Below are 20698 nucleotides of genomic sequence, written 5' to 3' on the forward strand. Positions count from 1 at the left end.
GCTGTATGTCTCGATTGCATTGTGTACTTTTGGCGGTTCGGTATTTTTTCAATTATGTAAATAAATGAATGTAACTACGAAAGCTAATTGCGGGCGACCACCATATAGTAGTGTATATACATAGCATTGGGTCATATCATCATCCAGAGATGACATCTAACATCACTCATGGTTCGTGGCAGGAGTGGTATAAATCATCGAAGTATTAACATAAACATTTTTGCCGGCAGGCATTCGCGTAATCATCACTACATCACACAAACCATTTACAAGAATGCCACGACAGCAGCAAAGATAGCAGCCACTGAGCCAGCAGCAGGCATGGTCATGGCCGAGCCAGCGCTGACGGCAGCGGAAGAGGATGCCGAGCTGGAGGAGGAGGTAGTGGTGTTGGTATCATAGCCTACAACACCGGTGGTATTGACACCAGACACGTAGGTAGTGCCGTTGCGGCTGTAGGGAATGTTCACATCCAAGCCGTACGAAGCATCGTACGGGAAGGGAGCAGTGTAGTTGTAGGTTGGGTTCTGGCCCTTGTAGGCGTCAATGACGGACTGCAAGATACCGTTACCGGCAGAGCAAGTGTCGTTGGTGGTAGGGATGGGCCAGTTGGCACGGTACTTGGAGTAGCCCCACTGCTCCAAGGGACCGGGCAGAGACTGGTTGATGTAGAGGTGGGTAGGGTCCACGTCCCAGTTCGTGTAGCCGACCTTGTCAGCAACGAAGCTGAAAATATTGGCACCGCAGTCCCAGCGACCCAGGGAAGGAAGGCCCCAGTTCGCCTCAACGGTGGCCAGGGTAGAGTAGTGAGTGTAGACGGTCTCATCCTTGGTTCCAATGAGGTGCTCAGGGACAGCACCACCGAGCAGAATGCTGAAGACGCGGTTGCGGTCGTTGTAGATCTCCGATTCGGGGACACCGTAGGTCTCGGTCTCATCGAAGGTCAACAGCAGCAGAGTGTTGTCCCAGAAGTAGGTGTTGTTCATGAGAGGCTCAACAAAGCTGCGCAGCCACTTGGATCCGTAGGTGATGTTGGTATCGTGAGCATCGTTCGTCATGTCTAACCAAGTTAATAGGTAAGATATGTTGAGGCATGGGAAGACGCACTAGGAGTGATAAAGGCCCACTGAGGGAGCACTTTGTTCTTCATATCCTCCTCAAAGTTAGTAAAGTTCTTGATGAGGCGCAAAGCGGTGTCATTGCTGGAGATCTTGTCAAACATGACCAATGGGTCGTGCTTGCGCATGTAGTCATTTGCGCCAGTTCTCTGGTTAGAGTAATTGTACCCTTGGAAACCGGGGTAGGGCAGGTGCTCCTGGTAGTGTGCCCAGGAGATACCCTTGGGGTTGAGAAGGTCCGCCAGGGTTGAGACATTGGAAGGAATGTTATGGAAGTTGTCTGCAGGAGAAAATCAGCATTGCGTTGGCTGCCAGGATGCATTAGCATTACCATTGTCCATTCCATAGTTGTCACCGCTGACAGAAGCGCAGTAGTTGGGCTGCGAGGTGTGGCCAACGCCGTAGTAGTTGACTAGAGTGATACCCTTGCTAGCCAGCCACTGCTGGTTGGTGTCATTCGCAGCATTGACATAGTCCTAGCATTAACGGTGAGTATTGCAACAAAGCATTGGAGGACGCACGGAATACTTACGACATTCTCCAGCCAGATCTGATAGAAACGATCGAAAGACTTGCCCGTGACATTTGAGGTCCAGGTCTGGGGCACCGTGGTCGCCTGAGCCCTCTGGATAGCAGCGAGCGGAGGCTCCGTGGTGGTGATGGTGGCACCGGCGGCCAGCCCGGCCAAAGTGAGAAGCGCAGTCACAGAAGCCATTGGAAGAGGTGCTCAGCGGCAGTGAGAAGAAGGTGCCTGGATATTCAAGCAAGTTGCAGGGCATGCCGTCCTTTTATCCTGGAGTGTCTCGTGCCTACTGGGAGGCATATCGGCCGATGCGACCGTGGAAGCATACTACTACCAGGGACGGACTAGTAGTACATGAACCCCGCGGACCAGTCAGAAATGGGGTTGACTTCACGTTCCTGCCGGCAGGAGGAGCGAGTGACAATCCTTGGATAACCAAGCGGGTGCATGATCCATTGATCCACTCCGGTTGGGTCTACTGGTGGAGTCTCTCTCCACCACCTTTCGGGGCTTCAATTTCGGGGCTTCAAGCATCACCCTTTCTTCCCTACCCAATCACAATGGCTGTCCCCTAGGCGTGCCTGTTTGACGTCGAATGACTTGCACAGTTATACAGTCCATTCAACCCAGAATGAGACAGCCTTGTGGGATTCACCTTCTACCAAGCTTGCTAAGCTTCGCGGACCGGTGGATGTGGCCCGGCTTATCCCACGTGCCCGCCACTCTCATCTGGCGGAGATAAAACGCGCAAAGATGGAAGGCTGATACCCTCAATCAGCCCGGTCGCATTCCGGCGGACTCCGGGGGTGTTGTTAGTCAATGAGAGTAGTATCGAGGGACTCGATCCTTCCGTCTGTTGCCTTAATCCAAGTGGTTAACAGATATGCACATGTGACTGGTTTCTGCACTAACATCTCGGCATCTACTGCATTTCCCGATAAGGTAGCATAGACTGCTTCGAATACCCTCGGAAACTATATGTACATGTACATCTTGAAAGATTTTGCACACAGTGGAGACTTTAATCAGCTTCAGCTTGACTACACTTGATCAAGCCTTTGTCCTCGGGCATTGGAAAGAATTGAATCCAACCCAGGCCCACTATGTCGACAAAACCACCGGGCTTAAGCGGAACCCGAGCAAGAACGGCTAGGGCAGTTTAGCACTAGCATATCGCAGATCGAACTCAGGGCATGCTGTCGCGTGCGCACTCCCTATTGGGGATTGCGCCTCGTGCCATCTGTTCGCATGACAAATGGGAATGGAAACAAAGACATCTCTCCAAGTAGGTTCTCAGGAAGCTCAGCTGTTGTGCTTCGAAGAAGAGCTACATTGCATAGGCAACCCTTCATTCCGGTCCCCAAATTGGTCGTCTTATCGCAATTTCCAATCTCTTATCACCATTTGTAACAATATCTATGCCCAGACCATGGCGTTCTTGGCCTCGTTGTTCCTGTTGATTGTGCCTGCCACCCCCACTTTAGACTACGTCTGCCTGAGGCACCAACAACGAGAGCAATCTGCACGAGATATCCCCAAAGCCTGTTCACAACCTTTGCTACTCAGGTCAAACAATACGGCTTATATATAAGCAAACACAATGCTTATAGTACAGTCTTATACCTTTAGTACAGAATTACTAGGAAACGCTTCTTTTACAATCCCCAACCCCTTCAACAAGCCGTGTATATATCCTCGGCACCACATCACAGAATCAACCCCGCCCTGCGAAACATCGCAAAACTCTCCAACCAGCCCTCTACCGGATCCTGATTCCCCTCAAAGCCAGTCTCCTGAAGCTTTTCCAGACTCAACTGCCGATCAAAAGTTAACCAATACCCGACACTATCCAACTGACGATACCCCACTCCGACCCCGCCAGTAACAGCTTTCGGACATCCATAACGGGTAAAGATTTCCCGATATTTAGTTATATACTCTCCAGGCGCGAGCGTTGAAGCCCGCTCAGGGACTTCCCCAACTTTTAGCTTATTATGCTCGCCTTCTGGAGCAGGGTCAACAGGCGGCACGCCCACGAGACCAAACCATTCTGCCAGCCGAGGCCACAGTGATCCGTACGTACAAGGTGTCGGCTGGTCAGCGACATTGAACAGCCGACCACCCCCGCACGTCTCTGGATGTAAGGATGCAAATATCATGAACCGTGCAAGTCGGTTACTGGATACGGGAGTAAATAACGACGTAGCGCCTGCTATGGATCCGGGGAACGGGACCTCTACAGCTGGCTTGGCGCTTCCCTGAGTATGTGGTCCGATGCCATTATTGTAGGCATATAGGGATAAGTATTGCGCCCAGTGCAATGCCAGACTGAATTGCGATCCATTGGGGGTGAAACCAACCTGTTATTACGGTTACAGTTAATCGTTGCATTCGTCAGGATGAAGGTGAAGGAGGAACTAACAATTGCATCCGGACACACTTCACACCAAGTCCAATTCCTTCCCTGGCTGGATGTACTGAGTATCTCGCGATATGCGGGATAAACGACAGTCTTGGCGTAGTCTGGAGGGAGGTTGTTAACCAATTCTTCGTGTAGCGGTGGGATGAATGTCCCGCCGGGGGAATAGATGCCGTATCCCTGGTTGATATCTGGTCAAAAGTGTTTCTTACACAAGTTGTATAGATAGACTATGCTTACCCGTGTCCCACCCACAAAGGAGACGAACTGTAATTTGGGACTGATTAGGTTATGAGCATCAATGACATTCTGCAGCATCCGTCGGTTGGTAGCGACTTCTTCCAGGTCGTCGTCCATAGCGGTGAAGACTACTCATTGTAAGTAAACTCTCTATTCATCAACCACCTCGAACATAGCTATACCCAAGTAATAGACATGAGTCACGCCCTGACTATCCTCAACAACCTGCCTCAACCACTCCACCAGTCTATCCCGATCCCAGCTGCGAAGATCAACGCCCGAGGCCAACTGCAGCCGGGGCCGGTGAGAGTCTGCCTCTGGCCAGTATGTCTCAGAGAGATCGAGTGGTCTATTCGTGACAGCTGTGACCTTTTTGAATGTATCAGCGACAGGGTACGGACTTAAGAGCTGGTTTATTAGCGCCCAGCCAATTAAACCTGATGCGCCGTAAACAATCGCATGGCCGGGAGTGTTTGGTGGCATTCTGGAGTGATGGAAAGCCGCTTGTGATTAATACTGTTTGTATCTTTTCCAAAGCAGGGCAGACGAGTTCGTGGCTTTCTTAAGTAGAAGGTTGTGTCGGGAACCCAAAATGATTGCGGATGGTCGGGATCCGAAACGGGTTTAGCCTGTCTGATCTTCTAGTGCATGGCATGTGGGCTGATGGGCAGTGCAAATGTAGATTGCAAATCTCTGAATCTGGATTTCGATACCATTTCTGCGGGCGATTATTGAGATTTCAAGGTGAAGCGAACGTGTGCGTCGATACGCTGTGGTCGTTGCATGCTACGGTCTATGGTTTGCTTGATCGGCATGTGTAGTCGTGGACGGGATCTAGATCCCGGAAACATATTGATGATCGGGTTCTCACAACTATCCGACAAAAGACAATCCAACTAACCGAAAGCTTAAGAAGTCCGCTCAGTGAAAAACGCAAAGCATTTCATCTCGATACTCTCCCGTGGGGGTCCGTTGATATGCTCTGGATCGACAAACGCAGAGTGAAGCAGTGTCACGCTAGACGCCACATCACTACCCAGCTGCTTGAAGATGAGCGGCTCATCCGGCTGCTGTTCGCTCAGATAATACCAATCATGCTTTTCATTGTAGACGGGCAACCCAAATTCGACTACATCGCCGGAAACAATTCTGCGATCTGGGACAATGTCTGAAGCAGGGTCAACGGATCGCCAATCACACAATGCAAGAGGATCTCTCCGAACTGTATCGATTGGCCTCCAGGCATTGACAACGACATAGGGATAGCTCAGGAGTCGCTCGATCTCATCTTCACTCAAGACATCCTTCAATACAGTTCGACAAGATGCCTGCGTCATGTCTGAGTGAACACCATGCGATGGAGAATTCATGGTACTCATTTGCTCTCCGTTTTTATTACCCTCGAATCTGGTTCGAGTGAGGTACACAACGACTTCGGATGCGCCAGTTCTGTAAATATGGTCAGAGAAACAAAGTTCATTTGCCCGCTAACTTTGAAGTTTGGGTGAGGCACTCACAGTCGCTTAACTAGCTCTTCCGTAGCGGGCTGAATGATTTGCTTTATTTGAGCTGGGTCATGCCAATTCGTGACCCCAGTAATCTCATGTTTGACATATTGGAAGCCTTGGACATCCAAGGTGAATTCTTGTTCTCTACCGCGGATATCTTTGATCACAACGTCTCTCACATCCGTGATACCCTCGCGTTTAGCATTGCGCCGTTCGGCATCGGGTATACCGGCATCGATTGCTTTCAACCCGTCACGGCCAGGCGGGATTATGTAGTTCAGTGTTGTCGCGATATCGCGCCCAACTCCGACCGAGGATTGAAGATTGGATTTAGATACAGTCATATTCGCGAACGAGAGAGTGTCATAGAAAGAAGAGGAGAATTTCCTTGATGAGAGAATCTTGGAAATTGAGACGGAAACATGTCGGATGGAGATATTTATGCAGTTCTCTTATGCAACAGGTGGATAAAATCAGATGGATTAGTTTGTTCCGGTTATGAAAGGGGCTCGGGTTCGTATTCGGGCTCTTTGCCATTTCCGACTATAACTCTTATTCGTATTCGGCTTCGGATCCACGATTGATGATCGGCACTAAAGATGTGTGCCTATGAAGGCATTCAGTTGCTAATATGGAGGGTCCACTCGTCTGAACAGTATTCAGCATCAGATATGTAAAAGCAGTATTCTCCACAGGGCAGTCGTGTCTCTAAATTCGTAATCTGAACCCACATCTAGCACATGCATATAAAGCCGTTGAAATCTCAGCTACCGCACCATCGCGCTTCTATCCATTACAAGGTACACATCGCACCCAAATTATGTCCACAAAAAATATCGTCGTCATCGGATGCGGAGGCATGGGCTTGGTCATCGCTTGACGCCTTGGTGCTGGCCGCCGACTATGCATCGCCGACTTCTCCAATGAGATTCTCTCCACAGCCCAGAAAACCTTGACAGACGACGGTTACAATGTAAAAACATTCCGAGTGTATGTATCCGACTATGCATCTGTGAGCTGCTTTGCACAGGCTGCTGCATCGCAGGGCCCCATCGAAGCAGTCATCCACACAGCCGGGCTGTCACCATCCGCAGGTAGTGCACAAAAAATCCTTGAAGTGGATCTTCTCGGCACTGCGAATGCTATTGATGCTTTCTTAGAGGTGGCGCAGTCTGGAATGAGTATGGTCTGCATAGCCAGTATGCCCGGTCACATGGGATCAGGCTTGCCAGCGGAGTTAGAGCGTCATCTTGCGACAGCGCCAGGGATCAATTGCTAGAGCACCCTGCTTTGAAGATCGATTCGGCTGATCCTCATGGACCGCCACGGGCGCATGGTCTGTCGAAGCGCGGAAATATACTTCGCGTTCAGGCTTCAGCTAAAGCATGGGGACGCGTTGGGGGGAGAGTCAATACTGTTAGGCCCGGGGTTATCTCTACAAGAACTGTGAGGAAGGAGATCAATGGTCCAGCTGGGAAGTTTATTGCCATGAGTCCTGTTGGTCGTGTGGGCACGCCGCAGGATGTTGTGACTGCTGTGGCATTCTTGGCTAGTCCCGAATCGTCTTTCATTACAGGGAATGACATTCTCGTGGATGGTGGGGTCGTGTCATCATTAATGTGGGATAATTGAATAACCCGAGTATCAGCTAATATCAAATATCAAACATGTATTTCTGTCTCTTCATGTGTCAATAGATAATGATTCCAATGTATCCTTATATCACCCTAAGACTACCCTGTTTAACACTGGTTGCTTACTAGTAAAGAAAAGCTCGAATCTGCATACCCGCCATGATCGACCAACAGTTATATCCTGGCTGAAGGCTACTATCTAAGATCTACCTCATCTCAAGTCTACATATTAACGGACATAAAATTTTGAGGTTCGTTAGATCGATGAATATAACTTATATTCATATATTGGTCTGGGCCCAGTTATGTGTCAAAAGAGTGTATCCATACAACGATGCATCGTGCGCATAACTTCCTTCAAAACAATAAACAAAACAAAGACCCAATCATGTCAATGTAGGCCGCATGTTGATGGATGGTCGTATCCAACCATCTTATCACCTAGACCTGGACGGTAAGGCAGTTCAGAAGACCCTGTGAGCAACCATGAGTATCTGGCTGCAAAAAGGTAAAAAAAGAAGAACTGCTATAATGTCACTTACAATTCCATTAGTCTCGCAGCAAGCGGCCTGGTTGTTGCAGTTTCCAACGAGGGCTGGATGATTCTTAGCAAAGGCGAAGATTCCACAGGATAGTTTGATTACTTACGGACACAAAGTGCTGGAAGCACGTTCACGTTCAAGATGCCGTTGGTCAAGCTGGTGCAGCAAGAGTTGGCCTGAGCCGTAGTGCATTGCGATGGATCACTATTGGCTGGTGCAGCACTGGCAAGACCGATGGTCGCGAGAACGGCAAGGATATGAGTGAAGTTCATTGTGACGGGTCTGAATTTTTTTTTTTCTTGAGATGTGATAATGTGCAGTGTGTTGGGATGATAGAAAACTTCAGGAGGAAGAATGGGACTTTCGATGGTTTATATATCCCTTTCACCCTTGAGTTCGGTCCCAATTTAGATAATTCTTTCGACTTGCTAATTGGGATATACGCCCTATTTGCATACTTGAGACGTAATGTTGATCCAGTAATCCGATAGACCATCTAGCCTCTCATTACAGGCGGGATGTGGAGGATAACCTGCAAAACATTGGCTTGGTGCAGCCTATACTTGCGTTGGCTATTGCCATGTATTTTGTCAACTGACTCAACTTCGACTATGCTCGGAGGTTTTTAAGACTACGAAGAAGGTCTAGATTGCTCTGAAGCGCTCTTCATGCAGGATGGCCTACAGACACTATTTGCAAACCCTACCTTGTGCTACCTTCAAAATCTTGATCTCTTGCAGAACGAATATAGACTAGTCTATTATCACGGTAGATGTTTTGGAAGAGTCTGAAGGACAGACATACACCCATGGCAAGCGTGAATCAGGCTGTTTAGCATGATATAGCAACTTGCAAATGAATATGTATAAGGTGGTATGGACATTCCAAGCAAGATCTTAACACATCTATGGCAAGTATTTGACATCCATTTGCAGTCCTTTACATTTTCACTACCCGTTCACTAGTCAGTACTTTCATCTCGCCAAATACACAGCCTCACCATACTCTTCATGTGAGTCATACCGAAATATTTCGGACAAAAGCACTATGCGAGGGCAACAGAAACAACCTTTGATGCATTCCAACCCCGCTGGCGAAGAGCGGGGTGCGTCCTACCCCTTGCAGATGGTCGTAGAAGGTTATCACGAGCATAAGGATACGCCCGCTTACGCGAGGATCCTGACTGCATTATCCTGAGACGTACAATGCTAGCCTGGTCGAAGAATCTGTTGGCGGGTGACCTCCACGTATGGCATCTTGGTTCAATGAAAGACTTGACTCGGTTCACATCACGCAGCCCAGTTAAGACTCCTTTACGGTTACTCTGTCCAGCATGTCCTTCCACCAACCGTTTGGTATTATGACTGTCGAAATCCCGTGGTTGCCATGATTGGACATTGAAGTGTCACCTATGAAGTTAGTGAAGAATCACTAATAGCCCCTCACATATCGAACCTTGACTTCTACGTCTTGGAGCCGCGTGTCACAGGTGGTAGCGTCGTATGACTTCCCCAATCCAGTGGCGTCGGTTGTCTGTTCCTTATTGACCTTCAACCCCTCTTTAAGAGGCAACAGACAGATGTAACCATAGACACATGCTTATCATGTGCAACCATCAGCATCATGCAAGGGCTACCCATCCTTCAAAATAGCGGGCGAGAATGTGCCATACAATCAAGTCATGTCTCTTCCAATGAGAACCTATGACAGACGCTGACACGAAGATTCCTCGAAGTGCTTCCTGAAGACGAAGTGGATTCTACCGAAAAGCGTCCCATATCATTTGATGAACCGATCTGCAGCTTCACCTTGATTTTCTTCAGGTGGGAATATATCGATGGTATAGCCACCGTCACTGCTTACATCAGCTTTTGGTACTTCACATAGTTACATATTGACTTGAGAAGGTCATGATATGTGCTGTAGGCGAAGCACTAGTTGGACGAAAGCACATGATGCAGGGCAATGCTGTTGCATGAGGATAATGCTACGGGGCAATATCCTAATAGCAAATGGCTTTGAGATAGATGAACAAAAGCAGAATAGGCATTGAGGCTGAATATTCTTTTCATGCAGTAAGGTAAACCTTGATACATCAGTTGTGGCTGTGGTAGAGCTAGAACTGGTTGGGAAGTTGTTTCATCTTCTGCCGATCAGGGATGAGTTGGCACGGGGAAACGGAGCTCGGATACGGAGTAGGACCTGCTGGAAGACCGATTTTGGTGCGGCGGTTTATGGCCCTGTGGAGAACATGCGGTGGGCCGTGGGGGCCAGAACTCAGTTCTGTCTAAGTTGCTTGGTCTCCTTGCCTTTTGTGGCGTGCATTTATCTTTTCATGCTTTTCTTTTTTCTATCTTTACTTTTTCCTGTCCCTATTCTCCAATATTATTATTATTATTATTTTTATTATTATTATTATTATTATTATTATTATTATTATTATTATTATTATTATTATTATTATTATTATTATTATTATTATTATTATTATTATTATTATTATTATTATTATTATTATTATTTTTATTATTATTATTATTATTTTTATTATTTCTCTTTTTTTTCTGTTGCGCATGAGAGGGAAAAGAATATTGGTATTCGTCTATCGTTCACGTTTAGCATGAGGAGGAAGAGCAACGAAGAAGGAACTTGACTAAAAGGATTATGCACGGACGGAGAATCGAAGGACACAGGGGAGTCGATGGGCATTAATTGATGAACTGGATCGGGGTAGGGTATAAGCACTAGTGTGGAGGAGTAAGAATGGCGATTCAATGAGCGATCGTGAGAAATACTTCCGATTTGGAAAAATAGCCAGTGACGAAAAAGCAACTCATATGCGACCAATGCGTGGTACAGTGAATCCGCCTGTTTCTAGAGCATCACATCAATGGCGTGTGGTTTGAAATGGAGAAATGCTTCTATTGAAGATGTCTATATGAAAGTTCGAGAAAACCTTTGATGCTCTCCACTGCCTCCTTTTTATCAATAGCTTCCCAGTATTGATTCCTCCCCTGATGTGATGATATTATACTGCCGATGCGGAAGTTGGTTAATGGGCCTAGACAGATTCTTCCGAGAGTCTGTCGATATTTGGTGCATGGATGCGATCCCTGGATGGATTTCGGTTTCAATGCGTAATGGCGCATGAATGAAGCAACTCACTGCCTGTCTCGGGCCGTTCTGGTGAGAGACAAGGGACATGATGACGTCCAGGTTGCTTCATGGATGACTGGGCCACGCACGCATAGTAGTGTAACATACACAAACTGATACGCGGCTTCGTTGATCAGCGCACCCATAGTGGTTGGCTAAAGCTGTCGTTGAGAATATGCTGCATATTGGGAGAGAGGATGAATTCCACACAGTGGAGCATGGCTACTGAAACACGAGGTAGCGTTTGCCCTTTTTCACCTGTCCCTGTCCACCAACTACCAGGCGGCCGACATTCTCAGTCTCCACTGCACCGATATCCTCCCCAATAATTCCGTTCGTACAGTCCAAGATGGCAGTATCTTCCATTCTAAAGCCACTCGTGTTAGTCGCTGAATTACCATTAACTAGCAAGCAACTTACTGCGCATTCCCCAGCAGCGGCATTTGAGCTCTCACATCCTTCCGCTCTGCTAGCTGGGCCCCGATCCTCAGCATGGCAAACGCATCAAAGGACTCCGTCCACGTCGGGTGCAACCCCGCATAGAAGGCCAAAATCACGAGTCCGACAAGATGCAGGCCGATGACGGTAGAAAGGAATGCGATCGCCCATGGTCGAATCGCAAAAATCTCGACAGAGGTTCCGTCATCCTTGAGGAGGATCCGGCGGTAAGCTTGCTGAGTGGAGGCGCGGCCCAGATTGGCCTTGTTGGCAAAGAAGGCTCCTTGGGTGAAGACAGACGTGGTCTGAGGGTCGTCATAGTTCGCAAAGAGCTGACCAAGCCAGGCGGCCAGGTCGTTGAAGTAGGTGGAGTTGGTGTCCGAGGCACAGGGCTTAAGAGTCGCGTATCGCCAGGAGGTAGTATCTTCGGTGTTGGTGTTGGAGAGATATGTAAATGGAACTGGCTCGGAACACTCGTCTAACGACAAGGAAGTAATGTTCGGTAGAGTAGGCGTTGAGTTGGCGCGATTGGCGAAGAAGGTGGACGGGCCAAAGAGGGCCTTGGTGGCTGTGAGCAAAGGGCCAAGAGCTGGTGAACTGACGGGAGTGGGGTCGGGATAACCATATCTAAGCCATGTTAGAAGATCATCACGACAAAAATAATTGTGGGTCTTTACCCCAGAACATGTGAGTTATCAAAAGCTCGCACATCCGTACTCTCCTTCTGATCCACAATGACATTCTCCGGATCAAAACTAGTTGCAAGATCGAATGTCTCTAACAAGGGCCCTGTCTGGTAGTTGTTCATATAATTGGGGAGCATGAAATAACCCGCCGTCGTATTCGCACGAATGCGCTGTGTCCAGCTGGCTATCCGGGATCCATTGGTGAGGAAGCTCATGGCCACCGAATTGAAGTGAATGTATGCTTCCTCGGCAATATCCTGGCGGTTCCGGGTGAGGTTCCACGGGAAAGTCTGCAGATCGCCCAGCGCGCACACCTTTACCTCCATCATGCCGTTGGCAGAGCTCGGGACACCGTAGGAAGCATCCAAAGCCGACAAATTGGCAAGCGTTGAGGCAGAAAAAGACCCTGGTCCGCCGCAGTTGTCGGGATAGGCCTCTTCTGACACTTCTTCTGAGGCAACTGACGTATTAAATCGAAAGGCATGATTGCTGATTATTCCCGTCGTGGCGGAATTGACAGGGACGGAGACAAATGAACTGTTGCCGCGGAGGGAATTGAAATGCGTAGCAGTTCCGGCTTGGTCCGAGTTACCCACACAAGAATATGCCCAGCTCATAGATGCATTACAGATCGAGTCAGGTGTCCGCCAGATATTAGGCTGAGAGTCGTACTGAGTAGCGTAGTGGATCAATGGCCTAGTATCCCCAACCGTCTCGATTGACTTCACTTGAGACAAGCCGGTGATGTCGGCGTCAGAAACCAGCGGCGTGACCTTGGATGGTAAACTCTCTACCAAGATGGTGACTTCAGACACGAGCAGTTGCTGTAACGGCCAATTTAGACCACCTAAGCAATTTTTTATCAGCAAGGCCCACATACTATCATCATGTCTCATACCTAAAGCGCAAACAAGAAATGCATAGTACAGGAGCGGACTGCCCAACCGCCGCCGACCCCCAGCAGAAAACAGTCGGGCAAGGATGAAGGGATTCCACCATCCTCGATCAGCCACCGCAAGTAGTTTCCGAAGACTGAATGTCCGTTTATTCCCAGCAGCCTGGCCGTAAACTATAGCGGCGCGGGCGGCAATAAACGAAGAGAACGGGATGGTTAGGACCGCCATGACGGAGTTGATGACCCGAGCGGCCAACCTCCAGCGGCGTGTAGCAGCAATAACCGCAGCGGTGAGGGTGACCTTGGTCACTTCCCTTTGACTGCAAGAAAATGTTGCTCTTGCGTCCGAGTCGGTGACGCCCAGGACCGTTTGAGACGCGCAGGTCAGCTGTCGCGCGCTTTCCCATGTCGGCGTTGAATGGTGATAGAGGAGAGGCCGGTGGGTAAGAATGCACGTCACGGTCCATGAGAAGATGAGGAGCGAACAATATAGTAGAACAATCGGGACCAGGTGCTTCAGGCTTCGGGATAAGGGGCGGGACGTTCTATGTGAATAATCGGCCGAATTGTCATCATCGTTCATAGTCTGAAACGGAATATATTCTCCGCGTAAAGCGGTGTCATCGGACCCCATGATGTGACTTGACTATTAGAGTCAGTTACACAAGAAAGAAAAAGAGACTGGGGACGGATATGCAGGGTCTATCTACTCTTATGATTTACAAGCCTCACGTCGCTGAGTCCCAAAAGAGTCCGGTGTTCTGGAGCATAAACTTCGGCCAGGATGCGCGGATGAGCCTCTCTCAGCTGAGTGGATCACTCAGGGACGGGTTGGCGAGGCTGTGGCTTTAGCGAATCTTATTTGGCGGGTCCAACACACCCTGAGTGGATTTGACACCCTCGGAAATGCCGACTGGCTTGGCAAGTAGCGAGATCAGGCTGGAAGGGGAAGGCCAGTCATCTTCGTGCTCGCTTCGCTTCCTATGAATCGCTAGTAAGCACCTAATCAGTCTTGTCCGACATAACCTTCACCTTCCACCCCGAGTAGAGCCCTTATATTCACACTTTTCTCACCTAAATTTGCCTGCTCGGTAGCATATACACCTGAATACTATGACTCACCTATATAATATCTACGCAAGTCATGATTGAACCACGCTGGGAATGGACTAGTCGGGTATGCGACCACAAGGAAACCGTTTATGTTGTTTGCGTTTTTGTCTCTAGGCAAGAAGAACAAGATTCCTCGCACCCCTTTGAGATCTAGCGCAGTTTCCAAATTGCGAGAAATAGGCAGGAGACCACGTGTAGGTACCGTGGGTTATGTTCCGCCTATGCCGATGACATGACGGTCCAGGGACTGTTACACCCAGAAATTTTCCAACCTTTCTTGGACAACCACTCTGCACTTTCAAGATGACCATAATAGACTGGATCGTTCGTCTGTTTTCACAAAACCCACGCCAAAAGCAGCTTTCGAACCTGGAACTCCTTCCTCGCGAACTATTACTCCACATCAATAACTTCCTCACAACCGCTGACATTATCTGCCTCAGGCTATGCAGCCGAACACTGAACCATTTCACAACAAGCTTTTACGACCTCAAGCAAACCCGAGACAGGTCCCTAGCGCTTTTAGTCCTGACAAGGCTGATCCGAGACTCCCCCCGAATGTTCTGCTGCCACTACTGCGCCAAGTTGCATCCTATCACTGACGTCCTCCATCCAGCAAGTTCTAGAATTCTTCACCATGCGTGCCCAGACCTAGGAATATTACACGAAAATGGTCCACAACCTTGGATTAGGTGGATAGTATCTGTCCACTGCCTACCCACCCATTACGACTTCCGTCACTGCCACCTGGCCGCTGTCCTGCAGAACTACAAATGTGGCGGCCGATACGGCATCAACGCAGAGTCCTTGGCCTACACCGAGGTGGTTGATTATCCTCAACAACCCGCAATAACGACACTGCTATCAGTGGAAGGACGCGTCTGTACACCTGCCGGAGCTCGCCAAATTCCATCGCTAGTGCTGCAACCACAGCACTGGGTTCTCTTTCATGATCTAGAGATGGTCTCGGATAACGACCTCGACGTTCTTATTTCAGTACTCGCCAAGTTGAGTGTTTGCAACTGGCTAAGTGCTGGGCGTGGGAAGATTGGGGATGTTATCCAATCTGCCATTCGGCAACGGGGATTCTGCTGGGATGAGGCATCCATCGCAGAGGGGTATATGCGGTGCTCTCATTGTGGAGTGGAGTTCCAGATTGCCCTTCGAGACTGTGGCGGGGATGGAAAGGCAGTGGTAATCACCAAATGGCTAGACCTTGGAGCTGGAATGGATATTGAGGATCCGAAGTGGAAGAAAGCTACTTTTAATTCCATGATAGAACCTATATACGAGCGTGCTGACGCCATGTCGAGCACGGGGGAGGTGCGTCGACTGTTTTGTGGAACCTCTGATCAATCCAGTGACCTTACACCGCGAAACAGATCATACTTGATGGCGAGACGATACCGTTGGGCAATGTGGAGGTACTCGGGATCTATGTACTATCTATTCCATCGCTAGTTGAAAAACAACGCTAGCCAAGCTCCTAAGCAAGATTGTTCTATCACAATAAAAGGCTCAGAGCTCCTTTTCAAATGTTCCCCCTGCTCCCATGGACAATCACCAAGTCCAGAAAGAACCTCGCTCCTGCCCAGAATGGAAACTACCCATGGCGAAGGCCAACGAGTATCTTCCGCATGCCCCCCATGTTCGTCTTAGTTTTCCTCTCCTCTCTCCACGGAACTCAATTCTGAACGTTATCAGCTAGTACTTCCGTACGTGTCCAAGCTTTTGACATTATGGGTTCTGCAGATATCATCTCTATTCTGGGAACGCTGGGTACTTGGGTTGGGGCGCTCCGTCCCGACCTTGAAATCCTACTGCGTTACATTATTCGGCAATTCACACCCATTCCATCCTCATCTCAAGAGCGCATTGTCAAGGTCCTCGAGTCTATTGCCAAAGATCAAGGCTCCCATCTGGTCGTGTGCCGGGAGTCGTTGCTCCTGCAACAGCAGGAGATCAATGGCTTGAAGGCACAACTTGACGATGTGTGTCGGTTGTTGGAGGCGAAGCGTACCGACCTCAGCGAGCTGAATGTCAGACAGTTTCCCACCAGGACGTGAGGACCCGGTAGCTGTTCCATACCTATGAAAACAACGAAAGATGAGTGGTGAACAGATCAAGTAAATCCCCGGGGGGTTGCGATCGGGGTATGGACTTGAAGCTCCCTCGTGGGTGTTCACCTTCAAGTTCGACCCAACGATCGTACATCTATATAGAATCTCAAATGTATCTAGAAGGTTACGTTGTTTACTATGCTTGTATGTAGAGACACCGTCGAGATGAAAATTATATCTATGACTGTGGCGGGAAACCTGGCGTCACTTGAGTGTCGGATGCTTTCGAGGCCCGAGTGAAGACTACCCACGAGTTTATGGGGGTCCAGAACTTGCGACGACTATGGTGTGGAAAGTAAATATCGAGAGAGGAGGCCTTGTGCATCGTCTTCACAGCATCCTGCTGCTTCTACTCATCTCAACCAAGCTCAACCTCAGCCTTGTTAACCCCACCACCACCACCCGCTCTCTTGATCCTTAACATTCACCCGCAGAGACTCGCAATGCGTGTTCAGCGAGGCCGATGCAGCGGCGTGTTTCCAGAATCTGTGATGAGTACCGTAGTTTTGCCTTGCGAGGCCGACAGCTGGATAGGGTAGTAAGGAGGTATGAGACAATTTCTATTTATCAGCTTATCAGTATGCGGGTGTTGTGTCGTAGAAGTCTATCTTCAAAACTGGTGAAACATTGGATTTGGGTGCCCTCCCATTTGTTTCTTCCATTCCCTATTATCTCTGGACCATTAGACCCATCAAAGACATTCCCGCTAAGAAATGCTGATCGTATACTGTCGACATCGATGATAAGGTAACTTCTCGGGACGAACGCTGGTGCTCGGTCCACCATCCACGCACGTAGCCGGATCGAGCCGTGCGCTATACCTCACGGACCATGAAGGAGAACTTCTTATGGCTGTGTATTATTTTCATGTACTTTATAGTATACCATGCTGACCTATCATCATAAGAATGTGTCGGGTCACGTGGGATAGAGTGATAAAGATCTCCAGGAGGACTAGGTAGAAGACATTACGATTCATTATGCATAGAGCTAGAGCTATGTTTCTATCTCATTCGTTGGTTGTCAAATGCATTAAACGCAGGAGTACCCGACAAACACGATGATGGAGCCGAAACATGCACTTTAAAGGAAGGCCAAGCTCAGCTGCAAGCCCCGCCTCTTCCCTCCTCAATGCCCGACGTGGACAACATCAGGTGATTATTTAGATGGTTCTTTGAGTGAGAGCCTCCTTCATGTCATTCCTGAAAAACAACGAAATCCGCCATTTTGTAATCATCAAGATTAAATCCATCTGACCCTGAACAAGAAAATGACATTCGAAATATACATTCCCTCCTCCCTCACCTTCCAGGATTACATCGCCATCTGCCAATGTGCGCGCACATTTGCTGATGGGTATGATCGCAAGGTAAAGACTAGTGTTTTCTAATGATTCACTTCCAGCTTATCACAATACCATCAGAGTACAAACGACTGACATTCTTTGAATTCAGGATAAAACCCGCCTCCGCGCCGCCCTCGCCCCCACCGTCATAGTCGACTACAACAAAGTCCTTCCCCACGTCACCCGGGAGACCTACGAAGCCGACGACTTTGTGGAGAAATGGCTGAACCCAACAAACCTCGGCAACAAGGCTCTGGCGACGCAGCATCTCCTCGGAGCACCATACTTCAAGTTCGCATCGGAGGAGAAAATCGTCGTACAATGGCAGCAACTAGCGAGCCACGGACGGTGGGTTGAAGGCCAGGATAAGACACGCCCTGTTCTGTGCAAGATCGATGAAACGTCAGATGGGAGGAGCTGGATGCAGCAGACGTATGTTAAGGTGGATGGGCAGTGGCGAATTCAGGTGCTTGAGCCGGAGGTTTTATACCATACGGGGGATTTTCAGAAGATTAGACGGCCGGATGAGAAGGATGCGTAGAATTCTTAGTTCTTAGTTGTTTAATGGAGGGCATTATGGTCGAGGATGGTTGAAGTTGCTATGAGAGCGGAATTGCACAAGTAGGATCATACATGTATAACACCTGATCAAGCCCGCTATCTAAGATGCTAGCTATGCAGGCGCTTTACCGTTTAAAGCAGGAATATGATCCCAAACGCCGTTAAATATCTCAAAATCGCAGTAAAGACATTAAACAATGCATGCTACACCGTAGGAAGATTTCGCTGTAGCTTGATATAACTAGAGAAAACAGCAGAGATAAAGCAGAAGAAGTTATACAGTAATATAAATATATAGATAAGTATTGTAACTGGCTGACTAGTTATCTGTAAGTCTATTTTCTCTATTCTTCTCCCATATGCTTGCTTCTAATATATTCATTTCTTCTGGTTATATATCTTTTTCTAGATAACTTAATCCAGGATATATTTAGTTTCTTCTATCCAGCATCTCCAGCATCTATACCCATAGCCCTGAGATCTACGTATTCCTGGCTTTAATCAGGATCAGGATCAGGATCAAGCTTAACTTGACTAAATGACCTGAGCAAGCCTGTTTATAATATAAGTTCAGCAATATTAGGTATCGCCTGCGGGTCTAATGTAAGCGAATTATAATCAGTCATCTTAGCCCACAGATCCATGCATGCGGTAATTTAATCAGATATCTGATTGCGCAGCTCTACAAAGCGGGTGCATTCTAAAAGCACGTCCTTCGAAGTCTGGGACCCATCCCCGCAGCTGCAACAGTCACTCTCCTGCGCCTTCAAAGAGCAGGCCCGGAGGAGAGGGGCGTTAAACAACAGAAATAGGATAGGCGCGATAGGCGAGCCCTGCGGGATGTCGTTCGGCGTCGGCAGCGGCTCGCTTAGATATTCCTGCATTCTGAGTTGAGTTGTATGGCCACGCAACCTCCCCTTTGATTTTATCTTTCCTTTTATGAGCTCTGTAGAATAATATGTAAAACCTGTGCATTAACAAGCAACTATCGTTATGACGTAAATTTACCGGCAGTCCTATATAAGATGGATCTGGATATCTGGATCCAGAGGGTCGGAACTCTTCTGTTAGTTCCGATGCAAGTGAAAAAGGGAACGACTTATATGACTGCTCAAAGAGCTTTGTCTCGTTCTTGGTATACTCTTTAGATGCCTCTAATTGACACTTGCGGAGAAAACATAGATCTTCCATGGTAGATAATATACTGTACTGTCTTCTTCTTCTCTCTCTCTCTCTCTCTCTCTCTCTCTCTATCTAGCTTGTTTTTTGTGTTTTCTTAGTATGTATGCATTTCAACAAGAATAAACGTACACAGGTCAACATATCCTCAAGTGTACATGCGATTGAGTAGGTTCTTCGGACGGCTCAAGTTGCAGAAGATGATTTAGCCGCGGACCAGGATTTTCTGCAATCAGAGTGTATCCTTGCATACTGTGTAACTTGGCGTAGACTGAAAGTGCAGCATGCAGGATAAAGCACGTTGATTGAGTGCGATAGACACTCTCTATCTTTAATCCCGCAAACGGTGGTAGCCCCCGCATCCATGCGACGAGCTCTTTCATATCTTGAGCTGTGACATCCCTTGAGACATTGACACTGAAAAGAGCCGTGTAATCCGCAGGGATAGCTTGCGGGTCTACCAATTTATGTCCGTTCAGTGGTAAAGTAACTGAAGCTGCACCAACCAGCAAGGCATGCGTGGGTGTCACCCTAACCGTCGATCGAGCGCGAATGCTTTGGAATACGCTAGCAAAATCAACACTGTCATGATTCGCTCTCTGCCTGCGAGCAATCTCGTTAGCCAGCTTTGCAGTGAAGGTGTTATCTGCTGCGCCTCTTGCTTCAACTGTCTCTGAGCTTGTTGCTGCAAGAATCTCAATAATATTTCGAGTAGTCTCTGGTGCTCGAGTTGCGTAATGAGCAAAACAGCAATCAAAGATGAACAGAAAATCAGTATTAATGAATCTGGCCGGGTTCTTGACCTCATCGAGGATAGTATTTTGGAAATTGATGGTCTTGGATTCCATCCTGTTATCCGTAATGGTAAAAGACCCGTCCTTAGATGCTCCATGGCCTGCATAATGAAGATTATCAAGCTGCGTTCCGGGGTGAGTCTCGCTTGGGTGGAAAAATTGATCCAAGCCCTTACCAATGTGAATTCAGGCATTTTATCATCGGACCGAAGAACCAAAACTTCAGCTGGTCCAGTATCGAGGCTCTGTAGCATATCTTGGAAGCGCTCTGTATCTTCGTGGGCATTTGTATCATCCAGCTCCCATCTCACAGCGATTGAATAGATGTTCTCATACTGCTGGCTTCTCTGCTCCACTGCGGTCCGGAGCGTGGTTTGGAAACTGAGTATAGGTGATGGACCCCATTCTCATGGATGTCGGAAAGATC

The 20698-nt window shown here is 48.2% G+C and overlaps 8 protein-coding genes across 8 annotated transcripts, besides 1 other annotated feature; 2 read left to right on the plus strand and 6 right to left on the minus strand.

Moving 5' to 3' along the window:
- Nucleotides 1-266: 266 nt before the first annotated feature.
- An08g09850 (uncharacterized protein) lies at nt 267-1833 on the minus strand (the record flags this gene model as incomplete). Its single annotated transcript, XM_001393057.3, has 4 exons — nt 267-1060; nt 1108-1398; nt 1450-1594; nt 1651-1833. 4 exons carry the CDS (start codon nt 1831-1833, stop codon nt 267-269), a joined length of 1413 nt encoding a protein of 470 aa, XP_001393094.1.
- Nucleotides 1834-3347: 1514 nt separating this feature from the next.
- On the minus strand, nt 3348-4783 carry An08g09860 (uncharacterized protein; the record flags this gene model as incomplete). Its single annotated transcript, XM_059749335.1, has 4 exons — nt 3348-4001; nt 4082-4240; nt 4301-4428; nt 4483-4783. 4 exons carry the CDS (start codon nt 4781-4783, stop codon nt 3348-3350), a joined length of 1242 nt encoding a protein of 413 aa, XP_059606238.1.
- Nucleotides 4784-5208: 425 nt separating this feature from the next.
- An08g09870 (uncharacterized protein) lies at nt 5209-6152 on the minus strand (the record flags this gene model as incomplete). The annotated part of the gene is made up of 2 exons (XM_001393059.1): nt 5209-5749; nt 5818-6152. 2 exons carry the CDS (start codon nt 6150-6152, stop codon nt 5209-5211), a joined length of 876 nt encoding a protein of 291 aa, XP_001393096.1.
- Nucleotides 6153-7883: 1731 nt separating this feature from the next.
- On the minus strand, nt 7884-8256 carry An08g09880 (uncharacterized protein; the record flags this gene model as incomplete). The annotated part of the gene is made up of 3 exons (XM_059749336.1): nt 7884-7940; nt 7985-8037; nt 8091-8256. The coding sequence occupies 3 exons, from the start codon at nt 8254-8256 to the stop codon at nt 7884-7886; spliced, it is 276 nt and encodes a 91-aa protein (XP_059606239.1).
- Nucleotides 8257-10368: 2112 nt separating this feature from the next.
- Nucleotides 10369-10527: a repeat region (repetetive DNA).
- A 587-nt stretch (nt 10528-11114) lies between these two features.
- An08g09900 (uncharacterized protein) lies at nt 11115-13793 on the minus strand (the record flags this gene model as incomplete). Its single annotated transcript, XM_059749337.1, has 6 exons — nt 11115-11216; nt 11249-11362; nt 11420-11507; nt 11561-12205; nt 12256-13111; nt 13145-13793. The coding sequence occupies 6 exons, from the start codon at nt 13791-13793 to the stop codon at nt 11115-11117; spliced, it is 2454 nt and encodes an 817-aa protein (XP_059606240.1).
- Nucleotides 13794-14575: 782 nt separating this feature from the next.
- An08g09910 (uncharacterized protein) lies at nt 14576-16338 on the plus strand (the record flags this gene model as incomplete). The annotated part of the gene is made up of 3 exons (XM_059749338.1): nt 14576-15595; nt 15734-15920; nt 15977-16338. 3 exons carry the CDS (start codon nt 14576-14578, stop codon nt 16336-16338), a joined length of 1569 nt encoding a protein of 522 aa, XP_059606241.1.
- Nucleotides 16339-17662: 1324 nt separating this feature from the next.
- An08g09920 (uncharacterized protein) lies at nt 17663-18278 on the plus strand (the record flags this gene model as incomplete). The annotated part of the gene is made up of 2 exons (XM_001393063.1): nt 17663-17761; nt 17847-18278. 2 exons carry the CDS (start codon nt 17663-17665, stop codon nt 18276-18278), a joined length of 531 nt encoding a protein of 176 aa, XP_001393100.1.
- An 815-nt stretch (nt 18279-19093) lies between these two features.
- Nucleotides 19094-20698, minus strand: An08g09930 (uncharacterized protein; the record flags this gene model as incomplete). The annotated part of the gene is made up of 3 exons (XM_059749339.1): nt 19094-19552; nt 19636-20372; nt 20608-20698. Coding segments are annotated over 3 exons (1287 nt in total), but the record flags the coding sequence as incomplete, so codon positions are not given.

This window comes from Aspergillus niger (assembly GCF_000002855.4).
Source record: "Aspergillus niger supercontig An08".
Taxonomy (NCBI): Eukaryota; Fungi; Ascomycota; class Eurotiomycetes; order Eurotiales; family Aspergillaceae; genus Aspergillus; species Aspergillus niger.